Consider the following 17841-nt stretch of genomic DNA (forward strand, 5'->3'; position numbering starts at 1 on the left):
ATGCATTTATTTCTTAAATGTCTAGTAATGAAATGTAACAGATAAAAATCAAGGTTACTGTCACATTTACGCTCTATTATCATTATTAGTTCAAACTTTATTTGATAGAAAGCGACATAATAGATATCACTTCAGCACCAAGGGCAGGACAGAAGTCAGTAGAAAATGGCTGTTCTTACCTCAGAATCTCGTTCTCTTGTTTGTGGTTGTCTTCTGCTTGGTCTTGTAGCCTTCTTTAAAAAAAGCACAATTACAGTACACCATAATTATAATATAAGCTAGGATACAGCATACTGTAAATTTTGAAATGTTTGTGGTGGTTTTATTTGTGCTCTCTGTTGCAAATTCATGACGCCACAAATATGCCTTTTGCCTATTGTAAAAACCACAAGTCAGCTGTGTGCTGTTATACAGTAATTGTTTTTACAATTAAGACATTTCCTCTTACAAATATTCCTGTACTGCACTACAGAAGTGTGTCAACTTAAAACACCGCAAAAAACATAGTTACCTTTTAATGCAAACAAAATGACTTTACAGTACTCTTTTTCATCATATTAATTTTTTATTACAGAAATGTGCAACTAAACTGAAGATTGAAGGCGAATCAAAGTTCATGGACGATTTATGCAACAGATAATTCAGCACCTATAGGCTACTGAGGGTTAATCACTAGTGCACTGATAATTTAGAACCTATAGTCTACTGATAATTCCATATTCATACAGCATACAAAAATATCAAGTCATTTTCTCAATGATAAAAAATGTTTTTTCATTCATACTTGAATAGGTGAATATAATAAAAAGTATTTACTCAAGACTCTTAGGATTTGAATATCATACACATAATAAACATGTCGTAATTTCTATTTAGATGACAGAAAGTGGCCAACAATATTGTCACAATTGTCTAAGTATGATTTACAATGATTCAATTTTTAACCTTTCTATTTGCTAAATTATGAAATGTTTCTCCTACTATACAATTGAAAAATTACTTACTTTTGGAGGTCTTGCAGGTTTTCCATCAGAGCACCTGTGCACTTTTTTGCCCTAAAGAGGAATAATTGATAAGAGAAAAAGTAAGTTATCATATTGTTATTACATAAAATCAAAAACAACATACCCATTTGGCAATAGCAAGAATTCTCTATGTCATCTTGTTGCATTTTTGGAGGAATGAATTCAATTACTTCCTAGTAAAATGACTATTATCACACTTCAAGTCATTCATTTTTCTAGCAATAGTAACAACTCAATGAACCCCCCTTCATTGTGCCCCCCCCCCCCAGAAAGAAACATGTTACAAATACAACTATGTAGCAAAGACAAATATACAACCAGGAAGACTAGTGCTGGATCTCTTGTTACATGTTTCAGAATAAATACCCTGACTACCTCTGACTTCAGTGCTAACAAAGCTAAAGCTGACTAGAACTGGGTTCTTACTCTCTTAACGAGGGCTCTGTGCTGCCTCTCTGACTTGTCTGAGTAAGAAAGGGAACATGCTATAATAAAAACAACAAAGAAACAAACAAAACAAAATATAACAAAGCAAAAGAATTATTGTAAGACCACATCAGTTAAATTCCTTGGTTCTCAGATTTTTAGGTAGAAAATGTAGCAAGAAGTCAATATAAAAACAGAATGCTGGGAGAAAAAAATCAATTCTTTCACTATATTCACTCTCTGAAACTGAGTGTGCCAAGGTACAGACTTTCCCCTCAGATTAGATGCTTTCATGTTGATATTCCAGTTCAGAATAATTTTCTAAAATCCAGAACCATCAAATTTGATTAATGTGGCCTGGAGTAAACATATTCAAATGTTTGAACAAATCATAATAATGAAATACAAGAATTCTCAACCCTTCTTACTAGTATTTAGGCCACCTTATGTAACTTCTGCAAATGATTTTTTTTTAAATTACAATTTTGATTGTTGCAAATTTTTGTTTCAATGCATTTGATCATTCAATAAAGCATATCTTTGAAATGACTGCAGATATACAGTGTACATTGAATGGGCAAATAGTTTATTGTAGTTTGGTATCCATTGTTCCTTGACAAACGAACTTATGTCCTATCAAATAAAAAGTGTCTTTATATTACACTATTTTACACACGTTGGAATTGAAATAGTAATCTACATATGGCATTCACAGAATGTACGTAAAGTGGCCTTGTTAGAAACAAAACAATTGAACTAATGATAATTTTATGCTGGCTACTTGAAAGATGTTATTTACTTCAAGTTGCATAAACACGTGCACCAAAGCGGTACAATGGCGATTAGAAAAATACTTATTAAAAGAAAACAAAAAACTTACCTTGATCTTATTCTTTGTTCCAACCTCCAAGTCGTCTTCTGTGGATCCTTTCTTCAATTTCTGGACCATTCTCCGGAACATCGACGTCTTCTCGACGCTAGCGTTCTCCTTAGACTTTTGACTTGACTTTGCAGTCGCCATGGTTTGACTTGGTCAACGTAGATGATTTCAAACGCCTACAAATGTCATCAAAAACAAATGTAAATCTATTTCAAACAGAAACAACACGTTTATAAATCTTAAATTATTGCGAGAAAAAAATGCAGGGCTACATTTTAAGCTGTCTTTGGCGTAAAATATCCTGTTGTTGTCTTTATTCAAGTAGTAATAACCTTGGTGACTTTGACCTTGTTCTATTCAGTCAGCGGCAAAACAACAAACGTTTTGGTGTGCAATTTAGTCCCAAAACGTCAGATTTATGTCACCCTACTGCCCCCTCTTTGTGTAAAGAAAACGTACGAGCAATTTTTGACTATGATTTATAATTTTTCATTATTATTTTGCTGATTTTGTAGCCAACAAACGGAGAGAGAAAAAAATCCCCACCTGCTTCAAGAGCTGGCTAGTTGTCATCTGTGTAAATAGAACAGCGTATCCATGGCAACGGGAACAAACATGGCGGATCGAACGCCTGGGAGGAATGAACTTCAAAATCGTGCGTTGAACATGAAACAATCGTGTTTTAAATACGTCATCTCAACCAACTTTGAAGATTCAAGCCATCCTATCGTTTGTAATTATATCTTTTGACAAAAATGCTGTCATCCAGTTGATCGTTGGGGATATATGAAATAATATTGATGTTTTTTTGATACCTTATATCCTCTGGTCATTCCTGTATGATTTCCAGCGGATGAGCACAGTTGTGGCAACCAGGTTGCGGGCGGGACTAACTCTTGTGTAGCGTATCGTGTGAAGTTTCTTCGGCCTTAGACGTGCTCAAATACAGGCTCTGTGTTTTAATAATGTTTTATAGACTAATATTCTTAGTCACAACAGGCTATAACATTTCATGAATGATTCTACAGCTTGGTACTTTTTAGTCGCGGATGAATGTAGCAAATAATCCAGTAAAATAGCTGTCCACATTCCAATCTCGGACCAATCTTATATTGGACCTTATGTCATGCCTGGGCCTGATACGGGTGTTCCGGACCGTGTGATAACTATCCGGATCACATAGGGTTCGGGAGGGTTATCACACAGGCTTCCATAGAATATTTCGAACGCATTTCGAACGCGCCGGTTGCGCGGCCGTCGGAAATTCGAATACCGGATTCGGAGATTGGAATCAATGTTGCTACAGTTTCTTGTTCGAGGACACAAAACTCCCTCAACTTCTGGCGCATTCTGCATTGAAATGTGTGTTTTCTCGGGTGGGTATGGCCAAGGTATGACATAAATAAAATACAACACGTTGTATTCCGCATCACCCTCGGTCCCAGCCCTCCCGCGGGTCGGATCGCCCTCCGGCCTACGGCCGTCGGGCGATCCGACCCGCGGTCGGGCTGGTACCTCGGGTGATACGGAATACCCCGTGTTGTATTCTATATGTAGACCCTGTGTGAGAACATTGTTGGCATTCAGGTTTCATGATGAATACCTTGGTTTGAACCGCCTATATATAATTTCATTACCTTCGCCAAGAAGGTTATTTTTTGGGTGCGTGTATCTGTTTGTTTGTTTGTTTGTTTGTTTGTTTGTTTGTTTGTGAACAAACACACTGGAAACAATACCTCCGTACACGGAAAAAGGAACTCACCAGCCACAATGCTTCTACAATTTTATTTCATTTATAAGCAAATAAACAAGTGGAGAATGCTTATTTCATTAATTAACGAACTAGGACGATGGTGCATAGCATTGCTAAGAGAAAAGTGAATCGTAACAACGACATAATCGACAAGAGAATCAGCCCAAAGTCGAGGGATACATGCTGGCCTTGGTGTGCACGTGGCTCCGTTGCAGCAGGTTGTGGTATAAATGGCTCTTAGTGGCTTGATCAGCAGTTATTTCAGATACGTCTTTACCTCCAGCTCACAACCAGTAGGCACGCGGTAAGGAAACCACTCTGTGCGAACCTGAAAGGGATAGGACTTAAAGTCACCTCGCCTCCAAGTGAAGTGTTTTTATTGTTTGTTTGTGTGTGTGTGTGTGTGTGTGTGTGTGCGTGTGTGTATGTGTGTGTGTGTATATATATATACATGTGTTTTCAAATTCGTAATAAAAGAAGCTATAGATGGATAACAATGATGTTGAGAATACTAAAATGAATGGCTGGAAATGTTATCATAATCTATTCTTATGCATGCGGCAAGGAATGAATGAATGAATGAACGAATGAATGAATGAATGAATGAATGAATGCAACATTAACTACCAAGTATAACATAGTTCTAAGTGGTCCTAACCCGGTAGTTGCCGTTAGCGTAGTAGATTCTCACGAAGTTGATCTTAGAAGTCTTCGTCTCGCACTTTCCGTCACAATTGATCACAGGATCGGATTCGATGCACTCCACGTGGTTGTATCCCTGATATTTCTCCCGATTCTGTTACGATTCATACAAAAAATTGAGTAGCGTTACATGTTTTCTCCGCCCCGTCTAGTGGAATAATCAAGTATTAAATTAAATGTATTGAAACCTTCCCCCGACCACTAGTCAACCAAGGTCTGAACAGTTCAAGGCCACGTCGATCTTTTAGCGACAACCATGCCCCAACCATTTCACAACTAGTATATGACCTAATGACCTGATGATCCCAACCGAACCCCGTACGGTTTCCAATCTCCAACCATCCGACCACCGTATAACAACAGACTGCCGACTCCCTCCTGACTGATTCCAAACCGATTGCCGACTCTCTCACGAATCCAGGGGTATAACCAGGGATTTTTTTTTAAGTGGTAATTTGTTTTATTTCAATCAAAACGATCCATCCTTCTGTATGTTGTAAACATCATTGCGACATCAAATTGGGGTCACAATTAGCTTCAATACGGCTTCTAGCCAAATAGTGTTTTTTGCTTGCGTGTAGGTTGTGTGATGGGCGGGGGTGGCTGACAAACGTTCTGGTAGTAGTCGCCCCGATCGGGAATGAGATAAGAAAGATTCGTCCAAGGATCTGGGGTGAGGCATGGGTAGGTTGGGAACTAGCTAGAAGTATAATTCAGTAGTGGTTGTGGGTTGGTTGTGATCAACATTTGACTCCCAACCATGTCTCAACCACTACTGGCTTACTGCCAACCACGCCTCAACCACTACTGGCGGCTGTCTGCCAACCACCAGCCAGCCAGATCCCAACCGTGTTCTAACCCATTCCAGACCTCCGGTCCACAGCCGAATCTTTTAAACCTTTTGAAAAATTAGACCTGTGCTAGCTAGAATTAAGTAAACCATTGTACCCTAGCTTTGACCCTGAGAAGCCTTGTGGTAGTACAAGGTTTACGGCCCACAGAGCGTTAAAATGTAAGCTGTCTCTTACGTAAGCTTGCAGGCTGAAGGCTTCCATGTTGTATAGAGTATTGAGCCCCCTCCACTGGCGACGGATATTGCATGCCGAGTGTGTGACGAACGGACGCGACGGTGCACGCTTCTGTCGGAGGTTCGCTGAAAGTGGTAAGTAATGTCATTATGGTACATGTGTCTTGTATCAAAGATACAGGTTAAAAATCTTACAACTTTATAAAGAAGAGTTAAACTTCATTCCAACAGAACAAATAAGACCCGCCAAATTTTCGACAACTAGCAACCATGGCCAAAAGAAAATAATCAACAACAAACGATATTTTCAGTTACCTGATGAGATCCCGAAGAAGCTCAGCTCCCTGAGCCATGGCTGAAAACCTTTGGGGGTCCGCGTGACCAGGAACCTCCAATACTGCGCTGTTGCCTGGAACCCGCCGAACTCCTGACGCCTGTTCGTCCCAACCTGTACGTTACCAACAGACTTGACATCCTCCCAGTTGTACGGAATCCCATCCTGCGACTTTTGAAACCTAAAGGCTGCAATGTCGTGGGTGATGTCTCCGAAGTTGTTGACTGCGATGCCGGTCAGAGTGTGGGGCGTTGTGAGGTCCAGTATGAGGTACCAGTTGTTGTGGTGTTGTCTCACACCCCATGGGTTCCAGTAGGTCCGAGTGTCCCCATCTAAGGCTTCTGCAGCTCCTTTTCTGCCAGATATGCCAGTGGCGTACAAAACCCAGGATGGGTTCTGTGTCAGCCACACACCTGACGAAGATTGACACAGAATTGATGAGCAACGTCCCAGTGCAACGACCCATGTTTGCATTTCAATGCCCGTCTTGGAAATTTACCCGATAGAGCAGGTGATTCCCATACAGACTGTGATCCTTATAGCTCCCCATACTTAACCGACAGACAACACATCAATAAGGTTCCTCCCAACAAATTTGGGAGACTCATCACAGACCTGTGCATCCAGGCAAATCTTAGAATATCAAATGGCAGAGTCGTCGGTGATCTACAGGGAAAATTTACCTGTCATCAGCCAAACGGCAGCAGCACTGTTGACTATATGATTTGTAGCCAGTCTTTTCTTCAACATATCTTATTTATCGTTTCGTGTTGACCCTTTAACAGTATTCTCTGACCATTGTATGGTATCTTCTTTTATTCACACAAAATCGCGAGAACACCATTCTCAAGAAAAACAGAAAATCTCAAACACCAAGCCTTGGCCTAAACGCACGCTTTCCCCAATCTCTCCCACTCTCCTCTCCTTTCTTTCCCCTCTAACCTACAATTTTAAACTCTAACTTTACCCCTTAAGGATTGCTAATGTAATATGTAACAGGGACATCAGCTCCAAGTGTGCTGGACCAGAAGTACGGAGTAACAGCAAGGAAAAACTTAGAAAACTCGCACCCGATTCTTAGGGGTGGGAGGGCGAGCTCCGAGTACGATCGTCTCTGGCACCCGCTCGCCGCCTCGGTGCCGGGGGCCCTTCCACGTGAGTTACCATCTCTCCAGCCCACAGTACTCCTGCCGGTATGTCGCTGGTGATTCCAAGGTCAGTAGTCTTTCTATTATTATTTTTCAACACGATAAAGGCCTCAACTGTCGGACATGGCCCAGGTAAAGTATGCAGGACGAAGCTAGCCTCCTTCGCAGACTTCCTAGAACGGCGGCCTATATATTGGGGGGGGGGGGGGTGACACACACAAGGGAGTTATGTAGCCGAGGGAGTTGTGTAGCCGAGGGGTGACGGCGGTCACCCCTCGGCTACACAACTCCGTCGGCTACATAACTCCCATGTGTGTGTGCCCCCCCCCCTCAATATATATGCCGCCGTTCTAGGAAGTCTGCGAAGGAGGCTAGGACGAAGCCGACATGTTTTATGTTTTCAGGTGGGAGCGCTCAACCGCGAGCGCCATTTGCATTTCAATGGTACCCCGTCCTGAGTCTAGATACCAACGAAATCGCTCCCTGGCAAAGCTTACACTTTAGTTCTGTTGGGCTCGTTATGAAACAGGCCACATACTTGAGAACAACAGATAGACTATGCCTTCTCTACATCTGTTCCGTTCTCATGGCGCAGGCCGTCGACTTGGAAACCAACCCCGGCCCTCGGCCTCCAAAGTATCCGTGCGGTGCATGCGAGAAGGCTGTAACATTCAAACACAAAGCAGTATGTTGTGACCGTTGCGATTTTTGGTTCCATCATGATTGTCAGGGCGTCAGCTCATTTATGTATCCATATTTAAACAACTCAAATGTTTCCTGGATCTGTCTGAATTGTGGATTGCCAAACTTGTCAACTACATTCTTCTCCGATTGCCGCTACTTATCTTCCCCTAACCCATTTAGTCCCCTAAGTAACGACAGTCCAGGAATTCCGCAAGCTGCGTCTTCCCCAAAATCTCCTGTACAAAATAAACGTAAGTCAAATGCAAGACCATTACGACTTATTAATGCAAATTTCCAGTCACTTAGAAATAAGAAAGTCGAATTGGAAACTCTTGTAGAACAAACTAAACCCGACATCTTAGTGATTACGGAGACTTGGTTAGATAGCACTTGTAATATTGCAGAATACTTCCCAAACCACCTTAGCATGCAAGTGTTCCATAGGAACAGACCAGACGACGCCCATGGTGGCGTCTTGATAGCTGTTTCTAATGAATTCATTTGTACACAGGAGCCTCATCTTGAGACTGACTGCGAAATGGTCTGGATTAAAATCGAGCTGGCAGGGTCAAAATGTCTAAATATATGTGCCTACTATAGGCCACAAGTAAGTGACAGCACCAGTCTGGATTACTTGGAACAATCCTTGGAGCGCATCTGCAATAAGCGGAACAACCATGTGTGGGTCGTCGGGGATTTCAATTTTCCAGGGTGGGATTGGGCAGATACCCAGCAACCTGTACTCAAACCAGACTGTCCCTACCCAGGCCTACACCGCCGATTTTTGGAACTGCTTAGTGATCTAAACATGACACAAGTAGTAGACAAGCCAACAAGGCTCGACAATACATTAGACCTAGTACTTATGTCAAACGATAATTGTGTCAACTGTGTACGTACCCTTCCTCCCATAGGTGATCATGACCTAGTGTTTATTGAGGCAGATTTGCGGCCTCAAAAACATAAAGCCAAACCTCGTAAAATTTTCTTGTACAAACGTTCTAATTGGGACAAATTTCGTGATGAAATGGAAGATTTCAAAACTGAATTCCAAGAATTGGTAGAAAGCGATGCTAGTGCAGACGAACTATACAACCAATTCACACTTTATGTACCCAGTAAAATGTCAAGCAGCAAAAAGCACCTCCCATACATAACTCCCGAACTCAAGCGAATGATGAGAAAAAGAGATCGTTATTACAGAAAAACAATAGGACAAAACACAACTGCAAGAAAAGACAAACTTAACCAGTTTAAAGAAGAAATAAACAAGAAGATGAAAGAGTGCTACTGGAAATACATAGAGGAAGTAGTACTTGACATCGATATAGCTGACCCCGAACAAAGTAACTCTGCTACTACATCCAAGCAAGGTACCAAAAAGTTTTGGAGTCTCCTGAAAAGCATGAAATCAGAAAGAGTCGGTGTCCCAAACCTCAAAAATGAAGGCACACTCATTTCGGACAACAAGGCCAAAGCGGACCTGCTGAACCAACAATTCCAATCCGTCTTTACAACTGAGCCCTTAGAAGACCCTCTTCCTGATATGGGGCCCAGCCCACACACCCCAATGATGGACATCAAGATAGATGCAACTGGAATAAACAAGTTACTAGACAACTTAAACCCCCACAAGGCATGTGGCCCAGATCATGTCCATGCATGTGTACTCAAAGAACTTAGTACCACATTAAGCCCCTTCCTCCAAGCAATCTTCCAGAAAAGCCTTGACACTGGAAGTGTGCCGGAGGCGTGGAAGGAGGCTAACATAGCGCCGGTTTACAAAAAAGGAAACCGCCTTGACCCAGCAAACTACCGACCTATTTCATTAACATGCATATGCTCCAAAATCATGGAGCACATAATAGCTAGTTCCATGATGACTCACTTTGACTCAAACAACATCTTGTATGACCTCCAGCATGGGTTTAGACATAGCAGGTCGTGTGAATCTCAACTCCTATCCCTTACTGACGATCTGGCTCATAACAGAGAAAAAGGAATCCAGACTGATCTCATAATCATGGACTTTGCCAAAGCCTTCGATAAAGTTCCACATCTCAGACTGATGCATAAACTTCAGTTTTTTTGGCATCACAGGTAAAACTCTTGTCTGGATTCAAAATTTCCTGCAGGGCCGTTCTCAAACTGTAGTGTTGGATGGAGAGTGCTCCGATTCTGTACCCGTAACCTCTGGTGTCCCCCAGGGTACGGTCTTGGGGCCAATCCTGTTTCTCGCATACATCAACGACTTGCCACAACATGCTGCACATGCAAAAGTTCGGCTCTTCGCCGATGACTGCATCTTGCAGATGAGTGTGAAAGAAAAGGCTGACTGTGAAAAACTCCAGAGTGACATAAACGATATCTGTAGCTGGGAGAAGAAGTGGTTGATGGCTTTCTACCCGTCAAAATGTGAGGTGATGTCAGTCCCAGCTTCCAGAAATCCAATAATATTCCCCTATACCCTCCATGATCATCCTCTGGCAAAGGTAAGTTGTACCAAATATCTTGGCCTTCACATTTCCTCAAACTTGACCTGGGGCAAACACGTCGACGCAACAACTTCAAAGGCAAACAGAACCTTAGGGATGTTGAGACGCTGCCTGAGAATCTCCAGCACAGCGGCCAAGGAGAGAGCCTACATGGCTCTTGTAAGACCTGTCCTTGAGTATGGCTGTTGTGTTTGGGATCCCCACACCAGGGAACAGGTGAGGAGTGTTGAGATGGTTCAGCGAAGAGCAGCCCGATATGTGAGTAATGATTACAGACGCACCAGTTCAGTCACTGCTATGCTGCGAAACTTGGGCTGGCAAACGCTAGAACTGCGCCGAAAGATTGCCCGCCAAGTCACCCTGTATAAGATCATCCATGGTACTGTTTATGTTCCACACACGACCATGATTGTCCCGGTGGTTCGATGTTCCCGCCGCACCAATCACTCCCAAACATTGCAGGCCATCGCGGGCAGGAACAACTACTATAGGCTCTCGTTCTTCCCTCGGACCATCAAAGAGTGGAACGAACTTGAGCCTGGTGTGGCGGAGGCGGGGTCCCTCTCCCAGTTCAAAACCGAACTGGGGAAGACCCTGCTGCATTGAGCCACCCCTACACGTCCTTGTATATATGTAAATACATGTATTACTAACACTAAATTCACTTGTCCTGTCATTTGCACTCACAAATTCAGTTGTTTATGTTCCTTAGCGCCTCTCCTTTATTTTCCCTTCGTTTTACTTGTTCCGGACACTTGTGTTGTATCTAACCCATGCGCAACTGCTGATAATCTCAGATATGAGGCTAAGCAGTAAAGAAGAAGAAGAAGAAACAGTTTCTCTGGAACGAAAAATTTAATCAAACATTCCTTCATTCTCTCAGTCAGCCTAATTTTGCCAATAGATTACATGGTTTCTCTTTAGAATGCTCTGACAGCATAACTTCAAAGGAGATTGAAAACTGTGTTTCTGAATTTAGCTCAATCCTTAGAGAGATGGGTAACGAGTCACTGTGCAGCATGTCCCCGTGGGGCAAGCGGTAACGCAACTCCACTGCTTCGCCATCTGGATCAAATTCCGTGGATCATAAGGGCCCGCGTTCGATCCTCAGTGGTCGACTCGAGCTCGGACATGTTGTAAGGGATTGCATTCGTCATTTCGGATGGTGACGTAAAGCCGGCGGCCCCGTGTATGAGGGAGCTTCGGGCGTAAGCCTCAAGCGTCTAACTTCTGCACGTAAAAGAACCCAACACACTTATCGAGAAGAGTAGGGATGACCCGGTGTTCAAAAATGCGAGCCGTGGCGAAGCCGCATTGCACTGTCACTAGGTACTTGAAAAAGCATCATGCTTCACCTCGATTGAGGATGACTGCTTTACCCTTTTTACGTGCATGAAAAGAACTAGGAAACGCCCACAGAAAAGACCAATTAAGACATGGTTTGATAAAACTTGTATAGGAATGAAACGTGAAGTAAAAAAAATAGCTTATTTACTTCATAAAAATCCATCTAAGGCAGTTTCTTCAGATGGAAAAAAGAAGATAGAAAACTGTTAAAAAGGAAAACAGATTATGAATCAACTATACAGTCTCAGGGATAAGAATCCAAGTGCCGTTTGGGACTTGATAAAATAAATTAAAACCAGAGAAGTCAAAAGAAAACAACCAAATCTCAGCTGAAGATTGGTTAAAACACTTTGCTAAAGTTGACAAATTATCAGACGCAATCAATGACCCCGAAACTAATCCTTCAACTAGAGTTCCACGACCTCATACCATCGCCAAATGATTTTAACCTTTATGACTGACGTATTAGGAGTGTTTCTCATCAATCATAAATCATACCAGTTGACTGTCTTAAAACATAACATGCCCAAAGTATGAGCTTAAAAAAGTATGAGCTTAACAAAGAAGGTTATGCTAATTTTTATTATCAATCATGCAAATGAGGCCCTTATTAGCATAATTTGATTCAACGATGTTCACATTCACATAACTTCCCGATGCCACAAAAAAAGTATAAAATGTATGAAATTACCGTCATTTACCAGTATGAAATTATAAATTAAGTATGCATATTAGGCCCACATTTGTATATTTTCTATCCATCAACATTCCTCTCTTCCTCAGTTACAATTTGAATAGTCATGTCATGGAACAAAGTGTATTTCTAAAGTTGCCATTAATCATGGAAATTAGAATCTGATTTGCATAATTATCATCCAATCATACTTAGCATCTCACAAGCTATCAACATACCAAAAATCATGACCATTCATCGAGGCTATCTTGAGTTATAGTATTTTCTCATTGATTATGCAAATGAGGTCTTCATTTGCATAGTTCATATCAATTAATATTTCTCTCTTCCTCAGTTACACGTGTCACATGTTTCAGAGTCTTATCATGGAATTTGGCGGATGTATAAACTTTCCTCATTAATTATGCAAATAAGATACTGATTTGCATACTAAGTATCTAATCATGTACATCATCACTCAAGCTATCTACTTACCAAAAATCACTACCATCCATCAAACCTTTCTTGAGTTATTCCCTTTCAAAGTCAGACGCAAAACCTGCTCCTGCAGTTCCAAAAATGCCGCTAGGGGGCCCAAACCCATACCGGTACCACTTACTCTCTGTCCAAAGATCTATCTACCACTCAAAAATCAGTTCCATAGCATGTCCAGAACACGTGACGAGATATCAAAACAGGTTCCGCTGCAGTACCGTAAGAAGCCGCTAGGGGGCCTGTCAATGCTACGTCAATACCCACCAACATAAAAAAAATCCATCGCAATCCATTAACCGGATCTTGAGGTATAGGTGCGGAAGCGCAAGCACACAAGCAATTAGACAATTAATTATGCAATAGAGACGTTTGTACTGCTGACTAACCTTTGGCAACTTCCGGCTCCTCCGACTGGAAAGCCCACTGGTTCTCCTGATACAGACTATAAGCACGGTCGGGGTCGGCCTCGGCGAGCTGACACGACAGCGACTTCGGGTTGTTCCGGCAAAACTCGGTCTTTCCCCCTTCGGTAGGGGTTAAAACAAGGAGACCCACAGTCACGAGGACCCGGATGTTCATCTCGACAAGCCCTACGAGTGAAAAGTTTCAATTATAATTTGCTGCTGGTTGCCTCTATTTGAAGTGAATACTAACGTTCAGTCTATTTGACCAATTACTACTATTTCCAGCAACATATGGAAATCTAGTGGAGACAACAGCTTTTGGGCAAATCCATTAAAAAAAAACGAAAAATTCAATTCATTGGACATAGCTCGATAAGCAAGGACGAGGGCATACATTAACTGTGGAAACCAACTTATGGAAAAAGAAACAATGAAAGGCCAACAAAATGATGATGGATGATACAAACCAGGTCAGAAATACCCTAATTTCTGTTATGAAGAATGGGAACAATTTGAGAAGCAAACTAAAGAGCTTCCTATTGATTTGGAGTAATATTTACAAGTATACACGCAGATGTGGTCGACCGAAATCAAGTTTTCGACTTTTTGTGTCGAGATTACCATTACTGTTGAAAATATTCAGAAAATGTTGTACTCAAGGATCTATTACATATTTTGACAGGTATAACCAGTCAGCATGGCAGACAATGTTGATTTCATAGTACCTCAAATATGTGACATATGTAACTGAGAATGAGAGAAATATTGATGGACGATCAATTATGCAAATAAAGACCTGATATGAATTACTAGTATAGGCTAGCCTTCATTTGAGTGAAACCCAATCTGGTAAGCAATGTACACAAACGTCACCAAGAGAGATTGTTCGGTCAACGAAATCATAATCAAAATGACACATGCAACGGAAAATTCGTTGTTTTCATGATTTCAACTTAAAATCGTTAGGACCCCCTTTTCACTGAACGGAGACCGTTGAGGTACCCAAATTGGATTAGAATCTTGTATAATGACTTCATAATTGGAATGTGATTCATAGCGTACAAAATATGACTTGAAGGACATCAAAGCAGTGCCACATAAAACTTACAAATGCAGGCCTTTATCAATCAATAGGGAATTCTTTTGAACTAACTCGTTTTCACGTACGCGTGGGTCCCTCAATGGTTAGTCAACTGTCTCATCCTTGGGGGAAAGGTAAGAAAAGGAACAGCGGTAGCCATCTAAAACGAAGGTTATTTTAATTTTCGTCTCTTTGAATTTTAGTCATTTTTCAAAAAAATGACTAAAATTCAAAGAGATGAAAATTCTGCCTTCGTTGGTTCTGGTAACCCCCCTGTACACCCTCTTAATTTTAATGCTTCATCTTTGATTTTTGGTAGGTTAAACTAGGGAACCCATACTATACGTAAATGTAAAACTTATGTTTGTATCTTCATCAGAATTTTCAGGGTAGCCATTGCAATTTCAGTAATTTTCAGCCATAATTTGTTACATTTTCGAGGGTCACGGAGGGGGGTCCCAGAACTCCATAACAAAAAAATAGCTGGAGGGTTTTAATTATATGGCTGTTCATAGTTCCACATGCCTATCCACGGTGGTCAAATTCATGCTCAGAAACTCCCATGTCCAGCCGAATTCGAACGCTGTTCCACGATGTTCGAAATGACGTAATCGAATCCGAACGCGCGTTCGATTCGGGGTCACCTGCGGTCATTGGAAGTCTTACTGTAAATCTGCGCGGCCGGGCCCCTTTCCCCGCTTAAGGAAAAAAACTACGTTTGTCGCAAATATTACCTGTTTTCTGGAGAGTATATCCATGCTGGCACTTTGTTGTGGACATCTAACATGTAACGAAGCAACTGGCGTCGTTTTTTGTGGCATTGATCATCAAAATGATTGTTTACGGCGGTGTTAATTATCCCCTCCCCCTATCCGTGCGGCCTGACATGCGTTCAAACATCGTAAAGGTACGGCTCCAAGAAACATCCTCCTTACCTCATTAACGATTCAAAATGACCGTAACGGTTTTCAAGAGGTTTGTGTTTTTGGGATTTTTGAAAAATGTCCTTGATTTTGAATTATGGGTGATTCAGTCCGAAAAATGTCAAAAAATGCAATTTTTTCACAGATTTGTCGATATTCACAATACTTAGAATAAGAAATTAAAAAATCCCAAAAACACAAAGTTTTGTTTTGTTCCTGGTGGACGAAAAAAATGAAGATAAGAGATATTCATTGACATTTAAAGCCAGGCCTTTGCGATGTGTGCCTGAAAAAACGGTCTCCCTCAAACCTGAAAATATTTGTGTTTGGGAGCAAAATATAGAAAAATCAGCCATTCAGCGCAAATTGACGACATTCAAAGTTTGCAAAATCGCTAAATTCGTTTTATTTTTACAACATTTTCCCGTCCCTACTATTTTGTTTATTTATAAATGTTTTGCCGTTAGCCAAAACGTTGCCCCGGGTAACCCGATACCTTGTCGAACGCGCGTAGCAACGGGAAAGAATACCTTAGTGACAGACCACCGTGATCACACATACAAAGTATGAGACGATTTGGCCGACCCCCATCTTCCCACCTTTGCCTGGTTTTGCCTGGTTTTCTCGTGCAATGACTCTTAACACAAAGTACAACAGAAATATGTAGTTCAAATATTTTACCTTTCCCGTACTGGACTCCCACAGCAGAGCGAATGAACTGGCCGGTCTGCGCGGGTACGTCGTTAAATAAGGTCCACCAGCGACCAACTTCTCTGAAAGTTCACTTCCCTGTATACAGGATGTTGCAGACGTTTGCTATCAGATCAAAAAAGTCAGGTTTTTCTGGCTTATCTCAAGATTTCGGCTGAACAAGTGGTTTGTCAGGTTGCAGCCCAACAGCAGGCAACGTCTGACATTTCACTTCCATATATACACAGGGTATATATTTCAGTCTACCCCGCTTTCCCATTAACTTTGCAGCTGAGCCAATATGGTTCCACTGTCAGATCACGCGCCCACGGAATAGTTCAGGACTGATGTATTTGTTTTTTTATCGGATGGAGCACACATGTTTTACCGGCTCATCAAGATCAGCGTCAAGCTGCAGTTACGGACGCGTACTTTGATCAACCAGTGCTTGTGCATGACTCATTGTATATTTCTGGGTGTTTTCACCAGACGGCATCGATATCGGGTTCCTGAGTCCTAGACTGGAAACCAGATCCTTCGCGCGATGCGAGACGATAACCTCTTTTAGCCCTGGAAGGCCTAGTAGGGGATTGAGTTGGCACCCTGTCTCTCTTTGATAGCAGCCGATCTTACGCGAGAGGTAATTAGGGGTCCGTTTCTATCTGTGGCGGCGGCGCAAGTTGCTTCCCCGGCCGAAGGATTAGCGAGTGGAGCGCGGTGGTCTGGTACCCAGGCTTCCTGGTACCCAGGGCCCACAGAGTAGTTGAGGGACGGTGCATTTGTTTTTTTTTACTAGTTCATCAAGATCAGTGTCAAGCCGCACCGTTTACGTACTTTGATTTAGTATCAACCATTTCCGACAAGCCGGTGCTTATGCATGACTCAGCGTGCATTTTTGTGGGGTGTTTTCTCAAGGCGATACCGGGATCCTGAGTCAGCTCTCTATTTGCCGAGGAAATATTTGGCATTTCTCAACTGAGATATTAAAGGCCAATATTGATTCGAAAACATTGATGGCATCATCTGCGAGGATGAAATATGCTAATCCCTCTAAACAAGGGAAATATTCACAACACACACACGTCTACAAATCCACGTGTATATTCACAGAACAAAGAACTTTCTTCACAGAGTGGAAAACTAACATCCGGGGTCTTGGCCCCTGGGACCTAGTGCGCATGTGCGTGATAAAAAAGGCGGGAAAACTACTAGATAAACATTCCCTGAGATAAGGCCATAATTGATTCGAAAACATTGATGACATCATCTGCGAGGATAATCAATATACGGATGATGGACGGCTATCATATTCTATTCCATTCATAACTTTACGGAGTGTGCTAATCTGTGCGCGTCATACTGTTCAGAACACGTCCTACTGTAGTACCTTAGGAAGCCGTTAGGGACAGCAATTTGATGATTTTTTTTTTCAGATTTTGCCAATACCTACCAAGATCATCACCAAATATTTTGATAATGATATCATAACTACTTTTCGAGTTATGCTGTTCACAAACAAAGAAACAAAGAAACAAAGAAACAAACAAACAAACAAACAAACAAACACAAACAGCCCCAGAAATATAATCTTCTTGGCAAATTTAACTAACAGCATATCGTTCTTCACACACAAGAAGGAATTCGAACTCACCACCTTCAATGCTTCTGTCACTTTATTTCATTAATTAGCAAATAAACCGGTGAAAAGTTTAATTAATCAATAAGCGACATCATGTGGGGTGCAATCAAACTAA

The 17841-nt window shown here is 41.7% G+C and overlaps 1 protein-coding gene across 1 annotated transcript; it reads right to left on the reverse strand.

The window, feature by feature from the left end:
- Positions 1-4101: 4101 nt before the first annotated feature.
- Positions 4102-13575, reverse strand: LOC136434269 (uncharacterized). Its single transcript, XM_066426997.1, has 5 exons — positions 13376-13575; positions 6129-6560; positions 5815-5939; positions 4743-4880; positions 4102-4412 (listed from the first exon to the last, which is right to left on the reverse strand). Exons 1-5 carry the CDS (start codon positions 13566-13568, stop codon positions 4341-4343), a joined length of 960 nt encoding a protein of 319 aa, XP_066283094.1. The 5' UTR covers positions 13569-13575; the 3' UTR covers positions 4102-4340.
- Between the last annotated feature and the right edge of the window lie 4266 nt (positions 13576-17841).

Source organism: Branchiostoma lanceolatum, chromosome 5 (genome assembly GCF_035083965.1).
Source record: "Branchiostoma lanceolatum isolate klBraLanc5 chromosome 5, klBraLanc5.hap2, whole genome shotgun sequence".
Lineage (NCBI taxonomy): Eukaryota > Metazoa > Chordata > Leptocardii > Amphioxiformes > Branchiostomatidae > Branchiostoma > Branchiostoma lanceolatum.